Source organism: Hypanus sabinus, chromosome 6 (assembly GCF_030144855.1).
Source record: "Hypanus sabinus isolate sHypSab1 chromosome 6, sHypSab1.hap1, whole genome shotgun sequence".
Lineage (NCBI taxonomy): Eukaryota > Metazoa > Chordata > Chondrichthyes > Myliobatiformes > Dasyatidae > Hypanus > Hypanus sabinus.
The window spans coordinates 62,818,817-62,833,389 of NC_082711.1; the positions used below are offsets into that span (position 1 = coordinate 62,818,817).

Sequence of the window (14,573 nt, forward strand, 5' to 3'; positions counted from 1 at the left end):
GTCGAGATGTTATAAAAGTAGGGAACTCGTTGCAGCTCTGTAAAAATGGTTAGGCCACACTTGAAGAATTATGTGCAGTTCTGGTCACTCTGTTACAGGAAGGAAAGTGCAGAAGAGGTTCACTAGGAGGTTGCCTGGATTAGAGAATACTAGACAAAAGGAAAAGGTGGACAATATTGAACTGTTCCCTCTGGAACGTCAAAGACTGAGGGGTGACCTGATACCTGTATATAAAATTGGGGGATTGGTTGGGTAGACAGTGTTTTTCCCCAGGGTGGAAATGTCACATAGTAGTGGGCATAGGTTTAAGGTGAGAGGTGCATTTTGAAGGAGATTCATGACTAGTTTTTACAGATTATTCCTGAAATGTAGTAGCAAGGGGGGTGAATGTAGACAAGGTAGTAAGATATAGGGAGCATTTAAACAAGTATATGTGCAGACAGTGAATGGAGGAATATTGAGTCTGTGCAGGCAGAAGTACAGTTTAAATTAGCATCGAGATTGTCACAAACATCGTAAGTTGAAGGGCCAGTTCCTGTGCTGTACTGTTCAATGTACCAATTTACCATTATTTGATGAGCTGTGAGAAGAATTTGTTAGGAAAACATTTAAAGTACATCAAATGAAAATTTAAGTTTAGAGACCTGATTGTTTTGGTCTTAATATTGTCACAGAAACATAGAAAACCTACAGCCCACAATGCTGTGCCGAACATGTACTAACTTAGCCCTCTATTTGTCATATTGGTGATCTCATCTTATTATTGTATACATATAACATTTTTTTAAAAAATCTCCTTGGCTTTGCAGGATGTTAAAACAAGTCTGTCAGTAGAACCACCTACTCAGCTAGATACCACTTCCATAACTGACCTGATTGGAGAATTAAATCAGGTCAAAGCTGAAGCTGCAATTACCAAAGAAGAATTAAATAGTTGCAGAGAGGAGACAGAAAAACTCCAGGAAGACTTGCAGGTAGATTTTGAAAGCTATTGTTCCTCCTAAACCACTGTTAATTTTGAATAGGTATGATATTGTAACTATGTTCCCTTAAATGGAAATCGATTTATCCAACTTGATTCACCCCTTAAGACATTATTTTTGAAGGAAAGGAATTTAAAGCTAGTTTATTGAGGAAAAACTCATAATAGGTCTTGAATTGCTAATTATCTTTTCTGACAAATTTGCTAAGTACAAGTAATATTTTGTAAATGTATATAAACAACATTTTGAAAATGTATGTCAGAATATATTCATCTGTGACAAGGTGTTGACCTCCTCAAGTCTAAGATACATACCCTCTCGAAGAGATTGTTTACAAAATCTAACTTGCAAACAGAAAACCTAGTTGTTTTTCTCTTATTTAGGCAAAAGAACAAGTCATAATAAATCTTCAGGAAAAGCTCAATACTGTGACCAAAGCCTTATGCAAAGCAGAAGAGAAAGCTGCTCATTTTGAACAAGACAAGCAAACTCCTGAAGAGTGTGGAAACTTAGATGACACTGATAAACCAAGAAATGGTTTAACTCAAGAAAGGCCAATAAAAATCCAAGCAAATTCCACATTACAAACTAAAATACCAATTGTGGATGTTATTGAATTGGAAAATGCCGAAGAACAAATTAAGCCTTCACTTATTCCTTCTTCAGAGGAAATTACAAATATGAAAAAACAATACTCTGAGAAAATTGATCAACTGAAAGAGCTACATGCTGTTGAAATGTACAAGCTGGAAGAACAGCACTCTGCTGAAATGGAAACTTTGAAGAAAGACTACACAGCACAAATAAATGCACTGACTGAAAAATATGATGCTCTCAAAACAATGGTTAGTGCAAATTACTGGAATTCTGATCGTTCCAGTGAAAATCCCTCACTTGATCCAATGATTTTTTAAAAAGAAACAGTTGAATCATTTTATTACATCAACAGCAGGTTATAAATTATTCTCTGATTAGGGTTGTTCGGCCTCACTCATTAAGATTTGTACAATTTGCATGCTTTTAAATCTAACCTGTGAATTGCTGATTTTCATTGTTGCATTGTTGTAAGTGATATGTTCAGCTGTTCTGACCCCGAGTTCTGGAGTTTCCTACCTAACCATTTCTGCATTTTCAAAGGTATAAACCTCCCTTAAATCAAACCTTATGTTCTTGACCAAGCTTTTAGTCGGGTGTGGTATATCTCTTTTTCTGCCTAAGTGCCAAATATTATTTGATGGTAATTCAAAGATGCAACTGGAGATTGCTTACTATGTTAAAGATGCACAGTAGATTCACTTTTCTTCCGACTGCCAAGATGTTTGATAGCTTTTTCTTTTAATTTTTTTTGGTCTTAAGTCACCCAGTACTGAGAGACACAAACTGGTTCAGGGGAAATTAAGGCAATGCTTTCAGGGTGGAATGGATTGTGGATAGATCAGCGATTTTTTTTTTAAGTTATATTTCTGTTAGCAATGAAAGAAAGCACATGGTTTCACTGCCATTGTACACATTAAGAATTTTAAATGGGACCTTACCACAACAGAAAAGAAGAATATGGTTCTTCTTCTGAGTCACTCAGTCAATCTGTGAAGCTTGGATGCACTTAAGCAAATTCTTCAGTTGGTCGAGTGTCATAGGCTGTCAGGTGACGTAACTAAAAGCTGAACACAATTTTTAAAAAAACCAAAGAAATGAATATTTTAAGTAGAAAATTGCCCATCATCAACTAATTTCATCCCTTCATGCCCTGACCAATCAATCTCTGCCTTAAATATACATAAAGACTTGGCCTCCAAAGCTGCCTCTGGTAAGGAATTCCACAGATTCATCACTCTCTGGCTCAAGAAATTTCCATTCTAAAAGGACTCCCCTCTATTCTGAGGCTGTGTCCTCTAGTCTTAAACATTCCCAACATAGGAAACATCCTCTGCACATCCACTGTATCAAGGCCTTTCACTATTTCATAGGTTTCACTGAGGTTACACCTCATTCTTCTGAATTCCAGTGAATACAGGCACAGAGCAATCAAAAGCTCTTCATATGACAAGTCATATCTAGCTGGTTGTTTAATAAATCAGCCATTTATTAAGCATCCAACCCATCTATTATTCTTTTAATAAATTTGTATGAAATGGTTCTTGTATTAATCAAGATGTTAAAATTTTGAGGAACCCTTGTTTATCCTATATATCACGAACAAGTTAGACATGAATCATATTATCAAGTGCCTTAGGTAAAATTCCTTTAGTCGAAGTATTGACGTGAATAGTTTAGAACGTAAATCTGATGGATGTGACCTTTTGAAGAAGGACATACTCCTATTTCTAAACATTTATTACTTTGCTTCCTTTATTATAAAAAAAAACATGTATTTTTAAAACATTTTCACCTTCTGCACTTGCATCTTTTTCTATGTGACTCCTGATTTTAAAAATTCCTTAATTTCTGAAAATCTTTTAATTGGCATCATCAAAGCTTATCATAATCTTTTGTCCTCTTTTCCTTCATTTAGGTTCACATTGGTAGATCAGAACCATTGGCAACATTGCAACTCAGGGATAAAGGAGTCAGTGGTAAGCTTCATTAGTATTTTTTTACCAGGTCAAAGTACTGCATTTTATTTGATATTTCTTGAAAACATAATGCATGGAATAGCGATGTATCTCTTAATATTCTGACCCATTTGAAGATAGTCAAGTCTGAGTAATCTGTCCTTAAAGATAACCTTTTATTCTCAGTATCTACTCAGTGTTTTGTGTCTGTTTGTGGCTATTTCTGTACATTGACTGCTCTACAATTTCCTAGTTTCTTCCCACATAATCTAAATACTCATTTGATTTTTCTTAAATGGCTCAACAATTCCTCACTTTGAACTCAGTCTGCCATGGATTTGTCTGCTCATTTGATGTTCTTCTGCAGTGTCCTGATCCCATCTGTACAATTTGCTCTATCACGTACAGCATCAACAGCAAATATGAAAACACTGTTCTCTATTTCTCCTCAGTCATTGATAAATATAATGAAAGCTGAAGCACCAGTACATTTCCTTTATAACATTGTATGTGCTTAACTTGAATCGTGTTCTCTGTTACTCTTAATCAGTTCCATATTTATGTCAACAGCATGCCTTTAGTTCCACGCTTTCATTTCTGCTATTGGTCTTGTATAAAATTTTATCAAATTAGAAACATAGAAAACCTACAGCACAATACAGGCCCTTCAGTCCACAAAGCTGTGCTGAATATGTCCTTACCTGAGAAATTATCAGGTGTTGCCCATAGCCCTCTATTTTTCTGAGCTCTGCATACTAATCCAGGAGACTCTTAAAAGACCCTATCGTATACGCCTCCACCACTGTCTCCGGCAGCCCATTCCACACACTCACCACTTTCTGTGTTAAATAAATAAATAAATAAATAAATAAATAAATTGCCCTTGGCGTCTACTCTGTACCTACTTCCAAACACCTTAAAACTGTGCCCTCTTGCATTAGCCATTTCAGCCCTGAGAAAAAGCCTCTGACTATCCACACAATCAATGCCTCTCATCATCTTATACACTCCTATGAGTTCACCTTTCACCCTCTGTCGCTCCAAGGAGAAAAGGCTTGAGTTCACTCAACCTATTCTCATACATCCTTCCTGTAGTGAGGTGACCACAAATGAGCACAGTACTCCAAGTGGGGTCTGACCAGGGTCCTATACAGCTGCAACATTACCTCTCGGCTCCTAAACTCAATCTCACGATTGATGAAGGCCAGTGCACCATATGCCTTCTTAACCACCGAGTCAACCTACACAGCAGCTTTGAGTAACCTATGGACTCGGACCCCAAGATTCCTCTGATTCTCCACACTGCCAAGAGTCTTACCATTAATACTATATTCTGCCATCATATTTGACCTACCAAAATGAACCACCTCACACTTATCTGGGTTGAACACCATCTGCCACTTCTCAGCCCAGTTTTGCATCCTATCAATGTCCCGCTGTAACCTCTGACAGCCCTCCACACTATCCACAACACCTCCAACCTTTGTGTCATCAGCAAATTTACTAACCCATCCCTCCACTTCCTCATCCAGGACAATGATTAAAATCACAAAGAGACCAGCTCCCTGAGGCACACCACTGGTCACCAACCTCCATGCAGAGTATGACCCATCTACAATGACTCTTGTAGATAACTCATTTACAACCACCCTTCTGTGGGCAAGCCAGTTCTGGATCCACTAAGCAATGTCCCCTTGGATCCCATACCTCCTTACTTTCTCAATAAGCCTTGAATGGGGTACCTTATCAAACGCCTTGCTAAAATCCAAATACACTGCATCTACGACTCTACCTTCATCGATGTATTTAGTCACATCCTCAAAAAGTTCAGTAAAGCTCATAAGGATTGACCTGCCTTTGACAAAACCATGCTGGCTATTCCTAATCTCCAAACGTTCATAAATCCTGTCTCTCAGGATCTTCTCCATCAACTTACCAACCACTGAAGTAAGACTCACTTGTCTATAATTTCCTGGGCTATCTCTACTTCCTTTCTTGAATAGTGGAACAATATCCACAGCCCTCCAATCCTCTGGAACCTCTCCTGTCCTTATTAGTGATGCAAAGATCATCACCAGAGGCTCAGCAATCTCCTCCCACGTTTCCCATAGTAGCTAGGGGTACATCCTGTCCAGTCGTGGTGACTGATCCAATTTATGCTTTCCAAAAGCTCCAGCACGTCCTCTTTCTTAATATCTATATCTCAAGCTTTTCAGTCCTCTGCAAGTCATCCCTACAATCACCAAGATCCTTTCCATAGTGAATACTGAAGCAAAGTACTCATTAAGTACCTCTGCTATCTCCTCCAGTTCCATGCACACTTTTCCATTGTCACACTTGATTGGTCCTATTCTCTCAAGTCTTATCCTCTTGCTCTTCACATACTTGTAGAATGCCTTGGGGTTTTCCTTAATCCTGTCTGCCAATGCCTTCTCATGGTCCCTTCTGGCTCTTCTAATTTCGTTCTTAAACTCCTTTCTGCTAGCCTTATAATCTTATAGATTCCTATTATTACCTTTCGTAAGCTTTTCTTTTCTTCTTGACTAGATTTACTACAGCCTTTTTACACCATGGTTCCTGTACCTTACCATCCTCTCCCTGTCTCTTTGGAACGTACCTATGCAAAACTCTATGCAAATATCCCCTGAATGTTTGCTACATTTCTTCCGTACATTTCCCTAAGAACATCTATTCTCAATTTATGCTTCCAGCTTCTTGCATGATAGCCTCATATTTCCCTTTACTCTAATTGAACGCTTTCCTAACTTCTCTGTTCCTAAACCTCGCCAATGCTTTGGTAAAGGAGATCGAGTTGTGATCACTATCTCCAAAATGCTCTCCCACTGAGATATTAGACACCTGACCAGGTTCATTTCTCAATACCAGATCAAGTACAGCTTCTCCTCTTGTCAGCTTATCTACATATTGTGTCAAGAAACCTTCCCGAACGCACCTAACAAACTCTACCCCATCTAAACCCCTTGCTCTAGGGACGTGCCAATTGTTATTTGGGAAATTAAAATCTCCCACCATGACAACCCTGCTGTTATTACAGCTTTCCAGGATCTGTCTCCCTATCTGCCCCTGGATGCCCTTGTTACTATTGGAAGGTCTATAAAAATACACCCAGTAGAGTTATTGACCCCTTCCTGTTCTTAACTTCCACCCACAGAGACTTCATAGACAATTCCTCCATGACTTTCTCCTTTTCTGCAGCCGTGACACTATCTGTGATCAGCAGTGCCCAGCCCCCACCTCTTTTTCGTCCTTCCCTGTCCTTTCTGAAACATTGAAAGCCTGGCACTCTTAAGTAGCCATTCCTGCCCCTGAGCCATCCCAGTCTCTGTAATGGCCACAACATCGTAGCTCTAAGTACTGATGCACACTCTAAGCTCATCTGCTTTGTTCATAATACTCCTTTTCATTAAAGTAGACACATTTCAAACCATCAGTCTGAGCACTTCCCTTCTCTGTCACCTACCTATCCTCCCTCACACACTGTCTCCAAACTTTCTGTATTTGTGAGCCAACAGCCCCTTCCTCTGTCTCTTCAGCTCAGTTCCCACCGCCCCAGCAATTCTTGTTTAAACTCTCCCCAGTAGCCTTAGCAAACCTCCCTGCCAGGATATTGGTTCCCCTGGGATTTAAGTGCAACCCGTCCTTTTTGTACAGGTCATGCCTGCCCCAGAAGAGGTCCCAATGATCCAGAAATCTGAATCCCTGGCCCCTGCTCCAATCCCTCAGCTATGCATTTATCCTCCACCTCATTCTATTCCTATACTCACCATCACGTGGCACAGGCAGTAATCCCGAGATTACTACCTTTGTGGTCCTGCTTCTCAACTTCCATCCTAACGCCCTGTGGTCTGTTTTCAGGACCTCCTCCCTTTTCCTGCCTATATAAATTGGTACCAATATGTACCATGACCTCTGGCCATTCTTCTTCCCACTTTAGAATATAGTGGACGCGATCGGAAACATCCCAGACCCTGACATCTGGGAGGCAAAAATTCTTAAATAAAAATCAGTAGAAGTATAAGTTTATGGAGAAAAAGTTTTAGATTGATGTCAAAGTTCAAAGTACATTAATTATCTATGTATACTGTATACAATCTTGAGATTTATCTTTTTGCAGGCAGCCACAAAACAAAGACACAAAACAGAATCCTTTTTAAAAAAAAACCTACACAACAAAGACGATCAAGAACTAAATATGTGATGAAAAGAATAAATTATGCAAGCAATATAAAAATAAACAAATAACACAGAGCGTTAAGTGCAGGGTCCCCAGAAGTGAGTTTACAGTCAGAGAGCCAATTCAACGCTGAGGCGAGTGCTGATGGCTGCAGCTGCAGTGGCAGAAGCACCGTGTTCAAATCACACAAATAGTTGTAAAAAGTAAACAAAAGCCTGTTGGAACATAACGTGCAGAGCCCCCCAAACGTGAGCCCACAGCTGTGGAGCCCAGTCAGCGCTGAGGCGAGTGAAGCCCCTCCACGAGCACAATGGCTGCAGGATAACAATTGCTCCCGAACATGGCTCCTGCATCCCCAGCCCGACAGCAGCTGCAAGAAGAGAAGGAGACCAGTTAAACGCAAGCGGACGGTGCTCAACACCTATTCGTTTTCCTCTCTCGACCTCGACAATTTTAACCTTGCTTGGCACTTCACTCAGTGTGGAGCAGTCAAACTGAGCACAGGTTCAAGTTTCGCCATTAGGCATCAGCACAGCCAAATCCTCAGGAGATCACAAAAGTGCTAGATCAAATGGTCGGCTCAAACATACGTCCTTAAGAGGGAAATTACGGGCTGCAATCGATCGCAGTTCAGAAGTGCATCTAGAAGAGGAGTATTTAGCAAGTTATAATACGGTATATTTAATTGAGCGGTTCAATTGGAAAGGGTGGCGGAGCAGTACAATACTGTAAATGGTGGAGTTGTTGTCTCACATTTCCAGCCACTCAGTCTTGATACTAACCTCCAGTGCTGTCTCCACCTATGGGTTTCCCCCAAGGATACCCGAGTTCCATCTTGTGTTAGATTAGTTTGTGACTGTACATTTGCCTCTTGTGTAGGTGGGTGGTGGGGAAATCAGGGTGAAGGTGATGGGCAGGTCAAAGGCCATAGGTCACAGTGAAGTAAGTGGGAGAATGGGATGGATGAGATTGCCACTTCTATGCCATGAGAAATACTTCCTTCCTGGAGCCGCACTCACCACTCCCCACGCACGGATACTGCTTGTCCCCCGAGTTCCTCCAGCAGGTAATTTGCTGCTCCCATTTCCAGCATCCACAAGCTCTTGTGTCTTCATGATAATATGAGTGCTTCCATCACTGCCATGAAGTGCCCCGTGCACACTATCTTTGAACAGACGGCATTTCTTATTATGATGATAGCTCCTCTATGTGGGGAAACAGACAGGCTAAATAGTTTGTAGAACATCTCCTTTCAGTCTGAAAGCATGTTTCTGTGCTGCCCTTTGTCTCTTCGTCTATTCTTCTGCAACTCTGACTTTTGTCTTGGGCTGCTGACACTTTTCCAAAGAAAGTTCAGCTCAAGCGCAACAGAGGTACCTCAATTTTCTGGTGTCACATTTCTTGCATTCTTTTTCTCCTCTCATCCCTGTATTTTCAAATATTCTTCCTCCACTTGTGATTTATGCCTCCCCAGAAGCAGCATTTGTTTCTTTTTCACCGCCCTTTATCAATTCCCTCAGCTGGTTTCATCATCACGTGTCAATCTTTTCTGGTCTCCACCCAACCAAAGACTTCTTTTGTTCTCTCCCTCTCTCTCTGACACTTAAAACTTACTTCCTTTTTACTTTTCCAAGTTGTGAAGGGTCATTGGACTGAAATAATTAAATCTTCTCTTTGTTGAGATGTTGCTTGACCTGCTGAATACCATGTTTTTATTTTAGATTTTTAGTTTCTGAACAACTTTGCTTTTGGTTTATCAAGTGTTCTAGAGAAGTCTGTATAAATAATCGTCTGCAGATTTTTTCAGAGCAGACTTGATGGCGTAATTTTGCACCTTCGTCTTATTGTCTTCATGTACTCAGATCTACCCAATTGGTTAATTTTCGACTTGCCTTTTTTTTTAGCTGAAACGTACTGTCTGTGAATTCATGCTACTTTGTATTTGTTCATATTTGTACAGCTTTCCAACAGCTATTGCTAATGAAACATTTTAATAATTTGCTTTATAATGGGTGGTGGACACCGAATCTTTGACCTGTTATTTCAGGTTGTTTCCAAATGACAGTTCTCAGAGGGTTTCTGAGCCTTTGATTTTGCTTCACAGAGCAGGAATGTACAACCATATCAGAGGCAACCAGAAGGCAGAGCAATGTTACTCATGCAGTTCAACCAACTTTTGAACAAAGTACAGAGAATCTCCCCGACAAAATAAAGGTGAGAACCTAATAGTTTCAGTAACAGAAAACCTTTTATAGGGTTTGGGTAAGCCACATTGTTGCAGTAGGGCTACCTGCTAAGCATTTCAGATTTTTTTTTTGCAGACTTCCAATATGCAGTATTTTTTAGATTATATTCTGATAAGGACTTAAGACATCACTAAGGACGTTTATTTATTCTGTATACAATTTAGAATATTTAATGACATTGAGAAAAGTGCTCAGTTTACTGCTAGCCTCATTTTCATCATAAAATCACACGGTCTATTTAAGACCATAAGATATAGGAGCAGAAGTAGGCTATTCAGCCCATCGAGTCTGCTCCGCCATTCAATCGTGAGCTGATCCAATTCTCCCAGTCATCCCCACTCCCCTGCTTTCACCCCATACCCTTTGATGCCCTGGTTAATCAAGAATCTATCTATCTCTGCCTTAAATACACCCAATCACTTGGCCTGCACAGCCGCTGGTGGCATCAAATTCCACAGATTTACCACCCTCTGACTGAAGTAATTTCTCCACACCTCTGTTCTAAAAGGATGTTTTTCAATCCTGAAGTCGTGCCCTCTTGTCCTAGACTCCCCTACCATGGGAAATAACTTTGCCATATCTAATCTGTTCAAGCCTTTTAACATTTGGAATGTTTCTTTGAGATTCCCCCCTCATTCTCCTGAACTCCAGGGAATACAGCCCAAGAGCTGCCAAACGTTTCTCTTATGGTAACCCTTTCATTCCTGGAATTATTCTCATGAATCTTTTCTGAATCCTCTCCAATGTCAGTATATCCTTTCTAAAGTAAGGAGCCCCAAACTGCACACAATACTCCAAGTGTGGTCTCATGAATGCCTTATATATCCTCAACATCACATCCCTGCTCTTATATTCTATACCTCTAGAAATGAATGCCAACTCTGTATTCGCCTTCTTCACCACCAACTCAACCTGGAGGTTAACTTTTAGGGTATCCTGCACAAGGACTCCCAAGTCCCTTTACATCTCTGCATTTTGAATTCTTTCCCCATCTAAATAATAGTCTGCTCGTTTATTACTTCCACCAAAGTGCATGATCATATACTTTCCAACATTGTATTTCATTTGCCACTTCTTTGCCCATTTCCCTAAACTATCTAAGTCTCTCTGCAGGCTTTCTGTTTCCTCAACACTACCCGCTCCTCCACCTATCATTGTATCATCGGCAAATTTAGCCACAAATCCATTAATACCCTAGTCCAAATCATTGACTTACATCATAAAAAGCAGCGGTCCCAACACTGTCCCCTGTGGACCTCCACTGGTAACTGGCAGCCATCCAGAATAGGATCCCTTTATTCCCACCCTCTGATTTCTGCCGACCAGCCAAAGCTTCACCCATGCTAGTAACTTCCCTGTAATTCCATGGACTCTTATCTTGCTAAGAAGGCTCACGTATGGCACCCTTTCAAAGGCCTTCTGAAAATCAAAGTACACCCCATCTACTGCATCTCCTTTGTCTACACTGCTTGTAATTTCCTCATAGAATTGCAGTAGGTTTGTCAGGCAGGATTTTCCTCTCAGGAAACCATGCTGGCTTTGGTTTATCTTGTCATGTGCCTCCACATACCCTGTAATCTCATTCCTAACAATCGATTCCAATAATTTGCTAACTTCTTGAAAAATCATCATTAATGCCTCAGCAATCTCTCCAGCTACTTCCTTCAGAACGTGAGGGTGCATTCCATTAGGCCCAGGAGATTTTTCCATTCTCAGACCATTAAGTTTCTTGAGCACCTTCTCAGTTGTAAATTTCAACTGCACAAACTTCACTTCCCTGACACTCTTGAATGTCCGGTATACTGTAGACATCTTCCACTGTGAAGTCTGATGCAAAATACGCATTCAGTTCCTCTGCCCTCTCTGCATCTCTCATTACAATATCTCCAGCATCATTTTGTATTGGTCCTATATCTACCCTTGATGCTCTTTTACCCTTTATAGTATCTTCTTTGATATTAGTTGCCAGCTTCCTTTCATAATTCATCTTTTCCTTCTGAACTGCCTTCTTAGTTTCCTTCTGCAAGTTTTTTAAAGCTCCCCAATCCTCTGTCTTCCCATTAGCTCTGGTTTCCTTGGATGCCCTCTCTTTTGCTTTTACTTTGGCTTTGACTTCACTTGTCAGCCACAGTAGTGTCCTTCTTCCTTTTGAAAATTTCTTCTTATTTGGAATATATTTGTCTTGCACTTCCCTCGTTTTTCGCAGAAACTCCAGCCATTTCTGCTCTGCTGTCTTTCCTGCAAATGTCCCTTTCCAGTCAACGTCAGCCTGTTCCCCTCCTTTATTCCACTGAAATACCAACACATTGGATTTTATTTTTTTCCCTCGCAAATTTCAGTGTGAACTTGATCATATTGTGATCACTTTTCCCTAAGGGTTACTTAACCTTAAGCTCTCCTATCACCTCCGGATCATTGCACAACACTCATTCCAGCACAGCTAATCCCCTAGTGGGCTTAACAACAAGATGTTCTAACAAGCCATCCCTTAGACATTCTACAAATTCTCTCTCTTGAGGTCTAGTAGTGATCTGGTTTTCCCAATCCACTTCTATGTTAAAATCCCCAACGATTATCATGACATTGCCTTTCTGACACGTTTTTTCTATCTCCTACAGTAATTTGTAATCCACATCCCAGCTGCTGTTTGGAGGCCTCTATACAACTGCCATTAGGGTCCTTTTACCCTTGCCATTTCTTAACTCAACCTATAGAGAATCTACACCTTCCAATCCTCTTGTCATCTCTTTCCAATGATTTAATATTATTTCTTATACACAGAGCCACACAACCCCCTCTGCCTACTAACCTATCTTTCTGATACACCGTATATCCTCGGATGTTCAGCTCCCAATGGTAACCATCCTTTAGCCAAGTTTCAGAGGTGGCCACAACGTCATACTTGCCAATCTGTAGCTGAATTTCAAGATCATCCTTTTTATTCCTTATGCTACGTGCATTCAAATACAACACTCTTAGTCTTGTATTTGTTGCTTTCTGATTTAACTGCACCATGCCTCTATTGCCCTGTAACTCATGCCACTGGCTTTGATTAAGCCTCATCTCCTGCCTGTTCTTTCTATAATCTGACGCACGCTATCTTTGATTTATTTCTGTTTTCCCCTTCCTCAGCCCTATCACTCCAGACCCCATCCCCCTGCCAAATTAGTTTAAACCCTCCTTAGCAGCTCTATTAAATGTGCCTGCTAGGATATTGGACCACTTTGGGTTCAGGTGTAACCCATCCTTTTTGTACAGGTTGTACCTTCTCCAGAAGAAGCCCCAATGATCCAGGAAACTGAATCCCTGGCCCCTACACCAGTCTCTCAGCCACACATTCATACAACTGATCATGCTATTCTTGCACTCACTAGCAGGTGACACAGGCAGCAATCCTGAGATTACTACCTTAGAAGTCCTGCTTTTCAGCTTCCTACACAACTCCCTGAATTCTCTCTACAGGACCTCCCTTTTTCTATCCATGTCATTGGTACCAATGTGTACCAAGAGTTCTGGCTGTTCACCCTCTTCTTTCAGAATACTCTTCACCCGATCTGAGACATCCCACACCCTGGCACATGGGAGGCAATATACCATGCGGGTATCTTTATCAGGCTGGCAGAACCTCCTGTCTGTTCCCCTCACTATGGAATCCCCTTTGACTAAGCTGTAGGTCATCAAGCCACAGCTCCAGATCCCTAACATGGTCTCTCAGCAGCTGTATCTCGGTGCACCTGGTGCAGATGTGGTCATCTGGGAGACCGGAAGGTTCCCAGGGTTCCCACATCTGGCTCCCAGAGCAAAAAAACTAACCCTACCAACATAATCATTATTCCTCAACAAAAATGCAAAGAAAAACCAAAAACGAAGTCCACTTACCCACTTACTTTGCTGAAGCCTGAATGAGCAAAATCCTGTCACTCCTACTCTTGCCACTGGCCTACTCCCGACAATGGCCGCTCCGCTTATCCCTTCTGCTTTTATTTAGTTCGTCGCGCTCAGTTGCCGCTGCTGGTAGGCCCCGTACAATGGACTAATGCCTGCGAAGCTCTCATTTTAAATCACTGACTCTGACCTGCGAGAAGCTATCCTCTGTCGAGCTCAGTTGCTGCCGCATTTCTTTTAAAAAAAAAATTGTTGAAGGATGTTTGGTCATTTTGCTAACATTTGTTATATATGATCTGGTGAATATACAATCAGTGGTCACTTTTATTAGGTACAAGAGGAACCCGGTGTTGTGTTCTGCTGCTGTAGCCCTTCTATTGTTGTAATGTATAATCAGCTTGAACCAGTCTAGCCATTTTCCTCTGCCCTGTCTCATTATTAAGGCATATTCACCTATCGAAGTGCCACTCGCTGGCTGGATGTTTTTTGTGTTTGTTTTGTTTTTCGTAGCATTCTCTGTAAACTCTAAAGAACTATTTGCATGAAAATCCCAGGAGATTAGCAGCTCCTGAGATACTCAAACCACTCCGGCTGGCTCAAACAATCATACCACAGTCAAAGTCACTTAGGTCACATTTCTTCCCCGATCTGATGTTTGGTCTGAACAACAACTGAACCTCGTGATCATGTCTGCATGCTTTTATGGATGCAT

At 41.0% G+C, this 14,573-nt stretch overlaps 1 protein-coding gene across 4 annotated transcripts in view; it reads left to right on the forward strand.

The window, feature by feature from the left end:
* The window catches only part of akap9 (A kinase (PRKA) anchor protein 9), a 208,072-nt gene that overhangs the window by 162,780 nt on the left and 30,719 nt on the right, over nucleotides 1-14,573 (forward strand). For all 4 annotated transcript variants that reach the window (XM_059972268.1, XM_059972269.1, XM_059972271.1 and 1 more), the window contains 4 exons: nucleotides 810-974; nucleotides 1,367-1,828; nucleotides 3,496-3,556; nucleotides 9,835-9,944. In XM_059972268.1, the coding sequence (XP_059828251.1) occupies nucleotides 810-974; nucleotides 1,367-1,828; nucleotides 3,496-3,556; nucleotides 9,835-9,944 (798 nt within the window). The remainder of the gene's footprint in view (nucleotides 1-809; nucleotides 975-1,366; nucleotides 1,829-3,495; nucleotides 3,557-9,834; nucleotides 9,945-14,573) is intronic.